Here is a 14599-nt window from a genome sequence, read left to right as displayed (position 1 = left end):
GAAAAAAACCGTTTAAATCGAACCATTTACAACCCGCTAACCGTTTAAACCGAACTGTTATAACCCATTAAACCGTTTAAACCGAACTATTTTCAAACCGCAACCCGTTTAAACCGATCCGATTACAAACTATTTAAACCGAACCTTTTACAACCCGTTCCATTCAAATTGAACTATTTACAGCCTTTAACAATTTGTTAGAATTCCACGAAATATATTTGATGTTTAATGTAATTTAACAGTACAATTTTTTTTACATATAATTATTGATTTAAATTTGTAATTTTTTTTGCTATTATAAAATTAAAATTATATTCTTGTATAACTAAATTAGGAGTTATAAATTAAATAAAAAAATGAAAAAATTTGGCCACCCACCCAATCCAACCACCCTCCACCCACCCACCACCGTAACCCACCCTAACACCACCCCCGCCGTCACCCCAGACCCACCCTAACACTACCCCCCACCCACCACCGTTACCGTAACCCACCCCCACCCCACCACCGTTACCGTAACCCACCCCCACCCCACCAACGTCAACCCAGACCCACCCTAACACCACCCCCGCACCCACCATAATTACCGTAACCCACCCCACCCCACCCCACCACCCACCGTAAATAAAAAAACCCAGACCCAAACCTTACCCCACCCCATCCACCACCGTCACCGTAAATAATAAAAACCCAGACCCATACCCCACCCCACCTACCACCATCACCGTAACGTACCCCACCCCACCCCCTTAACAAACCCCACCCCACCCCACCCACCACCGTCACTGTAAAAAAAAAAAAAAAAAAAAAAAAAACAGACCCAACCCCAACCACACCCACCACCGTCACCGTAACACACCCCACCCCACCCCATACAAAAAATTCGAAAAAAAAACCCAAACCCACCGTAACCCCACCCCACCCACCCCCACGAAACCCAACATCCTCGAAACCCCCCAACTCACTCTAATTGCTCACCCACCATAAAACTCCCTCCCTCCCCACCCACCCGAACCCAGTCTAACCGCCGCCACACCCACCCTAACTCGGCCCCCTCCGTTGCCCACAACTTGAAAAAAAATTAAAAAGAAAAACAGAAAATAAAAAAAGGAAGAACGAAAACACCTTATATATTAATCCTGAATTTGGCCTCAAATTTGGTTTTAAAAGGCCAAATTTGATCATGAAACAACTAGATCTAGAGTTTCGTGGTTGAATTTGACCATAAAAACCGTCGTGCGTGGTGTCGGTGGACGGAGACGGAGAAACGAGATGGAAGAAAGGAGAACATAGACGGAAGAAGGGAGAAGAAAGAAGAAGAAGAAAGGAAGAAGGAAGAGGAGATGAGAGAGAAAACGAGAGAGCAGTGAGCATATTATTGATAATATTACAGAAGAGGATTAAGAAAACGAGAGAGAAATCAAAAAGAGTACTAAAGAGACGATGGTAAGAGTGATCTGATTGGTGGAAAAGAAAACACACGGATCGTGAATTGGAATGTGTGCGATGATAGGCCGTTAGATGACATGCAAATCAATGGCTGATATTTAATATAAGACGGTGACACGGATCATGGGATAATGGATTTGGATAGTATGGTTTTTTTATTCATAGCTACGTACTAATAAAAACACTACTGTACTCTTAACTTTATGTAACTTATTAATTGTAAGAAACACAAATGTTTGGAAATTGGAATTGATTCAATATGACATATTTAATGTATATTAGTTATATGTATATCAGTATATGTAATAAATAATAATGTATGGTACGATTGGTATCATACTATCATTGGTATGTATAGATAATCGATAAATGTATCTGATTATTAAAACTTAAAACAGTTGATGATCGATCTAATTGAATACTTCTACTTCCCCACCCGTTTTCTTTAACTTGCAAGTTGCAACATATATATGTTGCAGCCTTGTAGGCACGTAATCTTAAAAGGTGATTAGAGAGGGTAAGACAACAGAGTAATTCAGCAATATAACTTAAACACCAAAATTATGGAATAGTTACAAACAATTGTCAATTATTACTTTATTAGACTAATGGGAAATTGAATAATCGTGATTTTAATTAAACATCCAAATATAGTTCCGTAACATTAAATTATTAGTTTATTACAATATCAATTATCGATTTATCGTATTCAAAGTACCAATTCATCAAATCATGGTTATGACGCGATCTTTAAAACAATTAAAACAAGAAGCTGATAGCCTAATAATATTTGATAATGAAACAATAATACATTAATACCTTATAAATTTGTAATAGACTAATATTTAATAAACAACAACAAGACTATAACCACATTTGAAACATAACACATTAACATGATATAGAATGAATGAGAATTTCTGAAATTCTATATAATCTGATATCTGAATCGATTTATCGTATTCAAAGTAGCAACTCATCAAAACATGGTCATGACACGATATCTAAAACAATCCAACAAGAAGCTGATAACCTAATAATATATATTTAATAATGAAACAATAATACATTAATACATTATAAATTTGTAATAGACTAATATGATAATATCGAATAAACAACAACAAGAGTATAACCAAACTTGAAACATAACATATTAACATGATATAGAATAATTGAATAAATGAAGATTTGTGTAATTGTATATAATCCGATGTCTGAAAATAAAGTGACGAAGTCCCAACTTTATATAAAACGAAAATAGCTAACCGGTCAAAAATCTCTTAAAACCCAATTTCTACTCGATCCATTATTTTTTTCACCAACCTATGCCGACCCGCTAATGAAATGGAAATACTAGTCCCAACTTGATATAAAACAAAACGCGCTAACTGGTCAAAACCACTTTTTAGAACTCGATTTCAACCCGATCCAATTTAACTGATTACCAAACTAACCCGAACGATTTTAGCACCAAACCGAGTATAATCCGAACCGATATGAAGCGAACTAGCATTAACCCGGGTAAACCCGCCCCTGAACCGACCCATCTCAAAATAATCCGTTCATGACCCGAACCGATATGAACCTGGACCGACGTTGACCCGGTAAAACCGCCCCTGAACCGATCCGTTTCAAACCGGTCAGATCATGACCCGAACCGTTTATAAACCGAACGGGCATTGACCCGAGTAAACCCGCCCCTAAACCGACCTGTTTCAAACCGACCCGATTATTAACCGAACCGTTTAAAAACTGAACCGGCATTAACCCGAGTAAATCCGCCCCTGAAGCGACCCGTTTCTAACCGATCTGATTATGACCCGAACTGTTTATAAACCGAACCGTTTATGACCCGAACCGAATTTAAATCGTACAAAAATAAACCGAAATCGAACCAACCTGTGACTAATCAAAACCGAACTGAACCGACCCGCCGTCTAAATGAAACCGTTTTAACCCGAACCGTTTCAAACCGAAACAGTTTCAAAGTGAGGTCAAACCGAACTGTCAGACCGAAGTCCCACCCCTGGAACCCATATTTTTAGCAGAATCAGTTTCTAGTACCAGCTTAATCACTAGCTAAAAAAAAAAGTTCATCAAAAAATTTCAAACTTAGAGAGAGAAAAACAAGCTCAATGAAGTCAAGCATTCTAGCAATGGCGCTAACATGCGCCTTGGTGATGGTTATGGTGCCTCATGTATTTGCTAAACGTTACATTGTTGGAGGAAATAAGGGTTGGACTTCCAATGTTAATTACACTGTTTGGGCTAGTGATAAGCACTTTTACCTTGGAGATTGGCTATGTAATTTCTCTCTCTTCTTTCTCTCTCTACTTTTTTGTTTTCTGTTTTGTGTTTAGATCTGTTGTTTGGATCTTATTTTGTGTTCATTTCAGTGTTTTTGTTGTTTAGATCTTAATTATGTTGCTTTTTTCAAGTTTTATATTGTGTTGGTTTATTTTTTTATTTGAACTTGAAAGAAATTTCTAATTTTAGCAAAAATGATAAATACCCTTTTAATAGTTTAGTTAAATGAATGGATTTTTGGGTTAATTAATGTTGGGTGTCAAAATAATTTAAGTTGCATTTGGAGTTCTGTGAATAAAACATGAAATTTTGGGAGCGTTTAATTATATTGCACTTTAATTTTAAGATTCTTATTTCATAGTAATTTTTAGTTTTGACATCTATAACTAATGATGGTCAAAGTTAACTATGTTCGATTACAAGTCATTTTCATGTGGGATTAGTTATTAAATTGATTTGGTACGATTAATCATATAATTAATTCCCATGATATGCTACGTTAATCTTACGGCACAACACTAGTGAGTAGATTACCCATACTAATGTGGCCGAAGACAATGGGTGAAAGTTTAATTTGTTTCGATGTTTGTTTCATGTAGGTAGATTATGCAATGGGTAAATGTAGATTATGCAATGGGTAATAGCAATATTGGATGTGCCTTTGAGGCTGCTAGTTGTAGAAGTCGAGCCATTGACAATTTGTTTTTGAGATTAGGGAGTGAGAGATATAAGAAGAAAACGTAGCTAGATTAGCTACTCTAGCTATCTACTTGCTATTTTTGTGTCTTCCTGTTATATGGTTTCACCGTTAGACGAATTGTTTCATGCTAGATCGCTAGCTGATATTAGGATATGTCACTTTTGTGGTGAGGAGGTCGGGAGTTCAAATTTTTTATTAGTGAGATTCACCTTAAAAAGACAATACTAGAATAGACATATAGTTGATCAGCTTGATCATCCAAACTACACGCGCTAGATTGGAGATATAGTTGATGGAAGAGAGATACAATACAAGTAAACCGCGTTGCCGAGGTCTTATGATCTGTCAAAAGCCACAATATCTAATGGTCTTGAGGCATCTAATAATCTTTTGCCAACAATATTAAAATTGAGTTGATGAGGATTTAGTGGGAATATTGTGTGGGCTAGAAAATACAGCCTGGAATAATCAATATGTATTGCCATTTTTCGTGTGGTGGTCCTGATTTGTGTTTAATGAAGTATAAGAATACTGATACCTGAACTCAGAAAGATTCACATTCAAGACTAGTGTAGCAGACAGATTTTTACAAACTTAGTTATTTAAAAATGTTTTAACTTATTTTATAATGGATTGTAAAATCTCTTTGACTGAGACCCTAATCGTCTTCACATACAAGTCATCTGTCTAATTTTTAAAATTCCATCGAGGTTATCAGAATCAGAATTTTAATACTAATTATTTGAATCAAAGCTGATCACATATGCTGGATCTTGTCTCCCATCTGAGACATCTGAAATGCCTTAACTTCTTATTTTTATCTTTTTGATGTATTAAATCCTGGAAGTGGGTTTCCATTTTGATAACTTGGATTCATGAGGAATCTCATAAAATCTTCTTCTTTGGATGGTAATCAGGCTCTCCCCTTTTATTTATCTTCCAATATTCAAGATGATTTCTTTCTGTCAGAAAGTAATCATCTCTCTAAGTAATTCTTAACCTGGGATGAAGCTTTGTTTTATCCCAAGGGGGCCGAGGCCCTTGTAAAAGCACTATACTGCGTACAAGTTTTAGTATAAAATACAATCTCTGCATAAGAATATGAAGTTATAGTGGTTTAGCGGGGACCTACAAAGTCATTTGAGTGTTTGTTAAGGTATAAGGCCCGAAGTTTCAAAAAAGGTGTAAGGCCTGAGGCTATCATTTTTCAAAGTACTGATACTTTTTGATACTTTTCCCTTTGAAGATTATACCTCTTTCTTTCCTTTTATTTTAAATTCCAACCCTCAACAAAAAGTATAGTGGAGAAAAAAAAAATGCATATAATGGTAAAACTTAAATGCTTTAAAAGATCTTGAAATAAGAATCTACCAATGTATTGCTTGGAGTTGTGTATGATTTACGGAGTAAATTAATTGTCAAATTTGAAGGAAAGTCGTACTATAAGCAATACTTTTCTATTGTTTACTTTAATATCATTTCCAATTTGGTTTATTATCACTATATGTACTGAATTTATCATTATTATTTACCTCAACCCAATACTGAATGGCAAGTCAGACTTTGGATTTTGAAACAAAAAAAATATGATTATGGTTTTGCCTTTTGTGTCTTAACATAGCTTGTTAATTATGACGTGGTTCCACTCCTTATAACCTGACTGTTTTGAGTTTCATTTCCCTGTTTTCCTTGTTTTTGTGTCACATAGTGCAGTAGTGTGTAAAAGCTAATCATTAACTTGTTTCTTCTTTCCACTGTTTAGTTTTTGTGTATGACCGGAACCAGATGGATGTCCTTGAGGTGAACAAGACTAACTATGAAAACTGCAACACCGATCACCCTATGGCAAACTGGACTACAGGAGCTGGAAGGGATGTGGTTCCACTTAATGTAACCAGACACCGCTACTTCGTCAGTGGAAAAGGATTCTGTTTTGGTGGCATGAAGTTGTCTGTCAGAATCGAGAAGCCCCCTCCACCGCCTAAAGCAGCCCCCGTTAAGAGTGATGCTCCAAGGATGTCTTACCGATCCCACTTTGTTTTGCCTCTAGTATTTGCCATTGGTGCTGTTTGGGATTCCTTCCTCCGGGTCATGGGTTAATCTTATCATGTTGCCAAATGTCGTACATTTACTCGTAGAAGATAACTTATTTGATCAAACTAAAGATTTTTTTTTTCTTCACAAGTATCTTAAATCTCATTTCCATTTAGCCTTTATTTAGTGTTTGAAAGATTGCTGTATTTCTTGATTTATTGAAACCGAATTTGTTTGTGAAATTAAAAATTGCCCAAGGCAGTTTGATTACATTATCTTTATGAGAAATTTTACATGTTGACTTTGTATTTGTTTAGTTATTATTAATGATCATGGATGGTGGTTATTGGCTTCTTGTCAACATTTACATATTTTCATAATTATACGAACAAAAAGAATATAGTATGAAACCAATTAAGTAAAATTGGAGCAATCAACTGCACATATTGAGGTAACCGGAAACTAAATGGTTGGTGCCCGGGAATTTTGCCGTTGACATTGATAAATCTTGCCGCATGGTCCCCCTTAGCTAATGGAGGATCTAATAATTCCGTATCAATTACTAGCATTGTATGACTTCAAATGTATGGATATCAATACTGACATAATTAAGGAAAAATTGGTTTTAATAATCTTAACTTTAACCGATTTTCTTTAAATAATACCAACTTTCGATTATTTCGGAATAAATACGACTTTCTAACAGTCCTAAACTGGTGAACAAAAGTCAATAACTTTTTATATCAGGTTACCAGACACATGTCAAGTCGTGATTGATCCAAATACTAAAAAATTTCGATAACCCCAGCCCCTCCCATTCCCCCACCAGACCACTACTAGGGATGGCAACGGGTCCAAGACCTTGCTTCGACCCTGTCGGACCCTATCCTAAAATATGGGTATGGGTATAGGTGGTATCGGGTAGGGTAAGGGTCCGGGTACAATATATTCAGACCTAGACCCTACCCGAGGACCCGCCAAACCCAAACCCGTACTTAGACCTGCCTAATTTAATTAGTAAATTGAAAAAAAAAAAACAAAAACAAATGATACTTGTAATACCCTAAGTATGTAAGGAGATTATAGCTGACTTGCCGCATATCCCACATTTTGTTTCACTGGTCCAAAGTTCCAATTTCCAAACAGAGCAACAAGTCCTTAACTTCAATACTTCACCGCATTTCATTTTGCCGAGTCTTAAGCAACCATCCACATTGTCAATTTTATAATTGTTGTATAATTTGTCAAATTAAGGAAATTTTAAGTTTTGCTACCACTAAAGTACACTGTTTTGACTTTTTCTACCCATTTAAAATTTTATTTTATTTTACTACCACCTAAAAGCAAAAAAACACATGTTTTGCTACCACTTAACAGAATTGGTTACTATTTCCGTTAGTAGAGCCTAGCCACCGTCCAACCACCTTCCAGCCACCCTTCCCTCCTTCTAGCCACCTTCCAGCCACTCTCATTGCCAGCCCCCTCCCCGTGCCTGCTGCTGGCGCCCAAACTCCACCTTCACACACCAACCACAACAACACCAACTCCACCTTGCTTCACCCCTCAGTGCACCAAGCATTCACCAAACCACCTGCCTAAACGCTTCTCTTCAAACCACCTGACCAAACACTAACAATAATCAGTAGCCACCACAGTGGCACAATCACAGAGCCGCACAACAATGCCACCAGCTGCACCTTACAATCGCAAACACCACCGCGCAGACCCCCGCAACAACCTACAATCAATCAGCCGCTACGCCCCCGCTTCCCAGCAGCAGCGAACATCAACCGTCACAGCCCACCTCAGGCCACTACATGCAGTAACCGGCAACACCATCATTTTATTTGCACGCCACAGACAATCAATCACAGTCCGCAATACCACCATCGCCACCAATTTCGCATCTAATCGAAAACCTAGCGCATTGAAAAGCACCAATGTCGAAGGGTAAGAAATTGGTAGGGCAAACAGAGTGGGAAAGGGGAGGGGTAGGGTCGCCGGTGCCGGGAGATCGTTTGTGCGCCGGCAGCCGGCATGGGGGGGGGGGTGGAGGGGTGGTTGACGCCTGATGGGGTGTACAGTGGCTGGGATTATTTATTTATTTTTTTTAAGTTTTTAATTTTTGTTCAATAAATTAAATCATTATTTAATGAAAAATGGGTCCCACTTAACAAAACCTTAACGAATTCTGTTAAGTGGTAGCAAAAAATATATGTTATAACTTTTGGAGGTAGCAAAATAAAATAAAATTTTAGATAGGTAGCAAAAGTCAAAATAGGGTGTTTTTGTGGTATCAAAACTCAAAATTTCCTCAAATTAATTGTTAATGTTCTCTCATGGCTTTGTTTTTTTTTTTTTTTTTTTTTTTTTTTTTTTTTTTTTTTTTTGCGTGCTATATGCAATCGACACTAAAAAAAAAAGATTAAAAATTAGGGGAAAATAAAAGTAAACAACCCTAATTGGACCCTATACCTACCCAGACTTGTTAAACCCATAGGGTCCGGGTAAGGGTCTAAAATTTTAAACCCTAAGGTCCGGGTAAGGGTCTAAAAATTTTAGACCCTAAGGGTTCGGGTAGGGTATGAGTATGGATGAAAAAATCCGGGTTTGGGTAGGGTATGAGTATGGATAAAAAAATCAAGGTATGGGTATTAGTAGAACCTACCAATTGCCATCCCTAACCACCACCCCAAGCCCCTCCCTACCCTTTCCTATCGGAAAACTTCCCTTCCTTCCCTACCTCAAAAACGATTGGACACCCTTTCTCCACGTCGAAAACCGCCCCTCCTTTCTCCACCTCATAAAACAACCCCCTCTCTTCCCAAACCCCCAAAAATTGCCCCTCTCCCCTCTCCCACCCCCGAAACTGCCCAAGGGTGTCAGTTTTGGGGGTGGAAGAAAAGAGGGGGTGGTTTCGGGGGTTGAGGGAGGGAGGGGGGAGTTTTTGGGACTTGTTATTCATCGCCCGCAAATCTCTACATAAAGCCCACATTTTATAATTTTTTGACAAATTTGCCCTTTTTATAATTTTAACCGAAGATAAATTTTTCGCACTAAAAAAATGTGGAGCAGCACCGGATCGCCGAGGATCACCGGAGAATCGCCGTCGTCATCGGAAAACGAGGTTCGTAACGCATCGTAAGGACGAAATGGTGGCTGGCGCCTAGCCAAAAGGCCATGCCGTGGTTGTGGCGCCTAGCCAGGACGCCGCCACCGTGGTAACGGCGCCTGGTGGAGAAGCCTCGACCATGGTAGTGGCGCGTGGCCAGGACGCCGGAGCCACGGCCAGGGCGCCTGGCCAGGACGCCGCCACCATGGCGGCGGCGTCCTGACCAGGCGCCCCGGCCGTGGCTCCGGCGTCCTGACCAGGCGCCTAGGCCGTGGCTCCGGCGTCCTGGCCAGGCGCCACTAGGGGAATATATTTTTTTTTTTTTTTTTATTTTTTAATTTAATCCCCTTTTTTTTTTTTGTTTTTTTTGTTTTGTTTTTGTTTTTTTTTATTTGTTTGTTTGTTTTTATTTTTGTTTGTTTTTCTTTTTTTTTTTTTTTTTTAATTTAATCCCCTTTTTTTTTTTTTGGTTTTTTTGTTTTGTTTTTGTTTTTTTTTTATTTGTTTGTTTGTTTTTATTTTTGTTTGTTTGTTTTGTTTTTGTTTTTTTTTTTATTTGTTTGTTTGTTTTTTTTTTGTTTGTTTGTTTTGTTTTTGTTTTTTTTTTTGATTTGTTTGTTTGTTTTTTTTTTGTTTGGTTTTGTTTTGTTTTTGTTTTTTTTTTTATTTGTTTTGTTTTTTTTGTTTATTTGTTTTGATTTGTTTTTGATTTTTTTTTTGCTTGTGGTGTTTTATTTTGTTTTGTTTTTTTTTTTTGGAATTTTTTTGTTTTTGTTTGCTTGTGTTGTTTTATTTCCTTTTAATTTTTTTTGGAGGGAATTAATTTTTTTTTTTAATTAAGTTTTTTTAATGCATCTTTTATTTTGTGTTTGTTTTTGTTTTATTTTGTTTTATTTTGTTTTGTATTTGTTTATTTTTTTTATTATGGTTTTTTTTGTTTGTTTATTTATGTTTGATAAATTTGAAATGAAATGTGTGTTATTATTTTGTTTTTTAAATGTATTATGCGTTAAATATAAAAATGATATTTAGAAATTTAAAATTTAGAAATTGCGTTTGTGATAATTTTGTGTTAAGTGTATTAATTTAATCTTAATGTAATTATATTTATACGTTATATGTTATTGTTACAGGATTATGGTGGAGACGGAAATGATTACAGTGGGATTTTTGTACATGATGGCCTGTTCGAAGATGCTCAACAAGTGATTGATTGGGCAAAACAGGTTGCAATTAGATCAGGCTTTTGTTTAGTAGTAGCAACTCATAAATCTCAACGGGATGGTAGAATGGATCGCATTTTGAGATGCGACCGTTATCGCAAAAGAGAAGAACGAGATTTCAGTAAAGCGATTCGGTTTGACTCAAAGCGGAAAGGTTGTGGGTGTCAGTTCCGAGTTAAGGTTCGACAACATCAAAGGCGTGACGGTTGGGAAGTGAAGGGTTACGGCAAATGGGGATATCACAACCATGAGCTGATAGCATACAAAGTGGGGCATCGGCAGTTAAGCGGCCTAAGTCCAGCTGCGAAACTAGTTGTAAAAGAAATGAGTGATGCTCAAGTGAAGCCCGCTAAAATATTAGCGTCTGTGTTAGAGAAATTCCCCGAAGACCAGCCAAACCGAAGACACATCTACAACGTCAGACAGAAATTGAGGTTTGAACGGTCAGAGGGAAGGAACCCTATACAGCAGCTTCTGCACCAGGCACAAGCACGTGGTTACCTTTACTGGTTTGAATCTGACGAAGACACATCGGAGGTAACTCATTTGTTCCTTGTCCATCCTGATTGTGCTGATATGATTTCGTCTTGGCCATATGTGATTTTGATCGATTCAACGTACAAGACAAACAAGTACAAGTTCCCACTGGTTGAGATGGTTGGGATGGCTCCAACGAACCAGAACTTTCTGATTGGTTATGCAGTCATGAAGGATGAGACGGCTGCGAGTTACCGTTGGGTGTTGGAAAAGTTGAGAAACTACATCGGCCCAAATGTACAGCCATCGGCCATCGTAAGTGATTGTGAGGGAGGTCTTTTTGCCCCTATAGCGGAGCTGTTTCCGGAGTCGAGCCATTTACTGTGCACATGGCACATCAACAACTGCGTGAAAGTCAAAGCCTACAATCTTTTCAACAAGAATTTAGTAACAGCAGAGACATTGGTAAATGGTAAGTGGCGGAAGATCATGCAAGCTACCACAGAGGCAGAGTACGATCGAGCCTTGGAAAACTTCAAGGATGCGTACAAGTGGTGCCCGCCAATCGTAGACTATGTGATGCACCAGTGGGTACCAGTGGCAGCCAATCATCGTCGTCGGTGAATATGCCCGGCACCGGTAAGACATTCGAGATCAATTTCTTTTGTTGACTGTTTGATTAGTTTACTGTTGACTTGTTTATTGTGTTTATTGATGTGTGTAACAGGGAGAATGGACATTGAACATTTTCCATATAAGGACAGGATCCCTAATATCATGATGCCATACTTGGACGGGTGGAATGATGTCATTGCAGATGGTAACTGCGGATTTCGGGTTGTGGCGGATGTGTTTCAAATGGGTGAAGACAACTACGGTTTAGTGCGGCAGTTGATGTACAGTGAAATCGCATCAAACCGAGATGTGTATGGCCATGTGTACGGCGAGGACTTGGATAGGTCTCTGCAGCGTATCCGGTGGGGAGGGGGACCTTGCGATCAAAATCATTGGTTCGATGCGCCACTTGATCTCTTTGCCGTTGCAAACATCTACAAGTGTGCAGTCATGCATTTCGGCCTTGGTTTACATAGTCGAGCCTATTATCCATGTACAACGGTTCTGCCCTGGTGTTCGCGCGAGACCGTCACCAGACCAGTAAGGAAGGTGACTCACTCTAGTGCCCCTCAATCGCCCGACCATCTCGCTCTCCTCCGGCCAAGCATCAGCCCAGCTACACAAAAACCTACAAGTCTTTTCCTGGGTTTGGCATTTCAAAATGCCTGTATCCAAAGCCCTCTCCTGGTCCTCCCAAATACGGGTAGCGATGTGTCCTAAAAAGCTAGGAATCACACTCCCGTCTATAGGTCCCCCGGCCACCTCACCCCTCACCATCCAAGAATCATTAACGGCCCTCGACCGTTTTCTGCTACCCGCAGACACAGTGGACGCAGATGATGTGCCAGATCTACTAACAAACCTACCATCTCGACCCTTACGCACATCTACCCTATGCGTCTCATACGTATCATCAAGCCTCTGACTGAATGGACCGTAATCATCATATGGTCCACTCTGATCGTCGACATCCTCATCTGCATCATCCTCGTCCTCGACCTCCTCCTCCTCCTCCTCATCATCATCATCATCATCTTGATCGTCCGCAGAACAGTGCACCCGTTCTCTGCGGGCCGAGGCCGAAATACCACGGGATCTAACGTGTCTGGGCCCCGAGCTCTCCATTGAGTAGATCGTACTCCTCACGACGTCAATACTCTTCCCCGCACCAGGTCCAAATTGCGATGCCTAACTCCAAGTAAATAACGAAACATAATAACGAAAACAAATTAAAAAAAGTCGAAAATAAACACAAAAGCAAATAAACAAGTCACGGAAATAAAATTATAAACATAAAAAATATAAATATATACAAGACAATATACATATAAACATAAGAAATATAAACATAAACATATACCAAAAACAAAAAATATAAACTACAAACAAAAAAAAAACAAACATAAACAAAAACAAAAAATATAAATACAAAAAAGGACGAAAATAAACACAAAAGCAAATAAACAAGTAACGGAAATAAAATTATAAACATAAAAAATAAAAATATAAACAACACAATATAAATAAAAACATAAAAAATATAAATATAAACATAAAAAAATATAAATATGAACAAAACAATATACCAAAAACAAAATATATAACCAAAAACAAAAAATATAAACAACAAACTAAAAAATGAAAAACATAAACAAAAACAAAAAATCAAAAAATCAAAAATGCAAAGAAAAAACCAAAAACAAAAAACTAACAAAACTTAAAAAATTTAAAATTGCAAAAACTTAAAAAAAGAAGAACATCAAAATTTTAAAGAAAATTTATAAAAAAAAAAAGGGAACTTATAATTTTTTTACATACAAAAATATAATTCAAAAAAAAAAAAAATACATAGGAACATAAAATTAAAAATTAAAACCAGAAACAATTTTTTTTAAAAAAAAAAAAATAGAACATAAAATTAAAACAAATAAAAAAACAAAATTTAAAAAAAAAAGATAAAAAAAAAAGGGAACATACAATTTAAAAAAAAGAAAAACAAATTTTTAAAAAAAAAAAAAAAAAATTCGAAAATAAAGTTAAAATTAAAAAAAACAAAAAAAAATTTAAAAAAAAAAAAAGAGAAGGAGGCGCCTAGGCAAGACGCCCGTACGGTGGTGGCGGCGCCTAGCCCAGACGCCACTACCACGGCCGTGGCGCCTAGCCTATGCGCCGCCGCCGTGGTAGTGGCGTCTAGGCTAGGCGCCGCCACCACCGTACGGGCGTCTTGCCTAGGCGCTTCCTCCGTGGTGGTGGCGTCTCGCCTTGGCGCCCCACCGTAGCCGGAGGTTTTTTTTTTAAAAAAAAAATTACAAAAATTTAAAAAATTACCTTCTGGCCGGCAAACCGCCTTCCGCCCACCGCCGGTGCCGCCACTTCCTTGCCGGGCCGCCTCGACATAGCTCTGGAAATAATTTAGAGAGAGAAAGTGGAAGTAGAGAGTAGAGAGAGAAATTGTGTTTTTTAGTTTGAGGGCAAAAGTGTCATTTCACTCTTATTTTGTGGGCTTTATGTAGGAATTTGCGGGCGATGTTTAACAGTTCACGAGTTTTTGGGGGGTGGGGGAAGGGAGGGGATGATTTCGAGGGATGTGGTGGCGTGGCTGGCTGATTTTGGGACTTAAGGAGGTCGACTGGTGGGTTAGGGGAGGGGGTTGGGTTTTTTTTTTTATTTATTTTTTAA

At 38.1% G+C, this 14599-nt stretch overlaps 1 protein-coding gene across 1 annotated transcript; it reads left to right on the top strand.

Moving 5' to 3' along the window:
- Positions 1-3518: 3518 nt before the first annotated feature.
- On the top strand, positions 3519-6788 carry LOC110735051 (lamin-like protein). Its single transcript, XM_021915178.1, has 2 exons — positions 3519-3756; positions 6222-6788. The coding sequence occupies exons 1-2, from the start codon at positions 3588-3590 to the stop codon at positions 6557-6559; spliced, it is 507 nt and encodes a 168-aa protein (XP_021770870.1). The 5' UTR covers positions 3519-3587; the 3' UTR covers positions 6560-6788.
- Positions 6789-14599: the final 7811 nt, after the last annotated feature.

Source organism: Chenopodium quinoa, unplaced genomic scaffold, assembly GCF_001683475.1.
Source record: "Chenopodium quinoa cultivar QQ74 unplaced genomic scaffold, ASM168347v1, whole genome shotgun sequence".
Lineage (NCBI taxonomy): Eukaryota > Viridiplantae > Streptophyta > Magnoliopsida > Caryophyllales > Amaranthaceae > Chenopodium > Chenopodium quinoa.
Note: the sequence above shows the minus strand (reverse complement) of the source record. Positions and strands in the feature narration are given on the sequence as shown.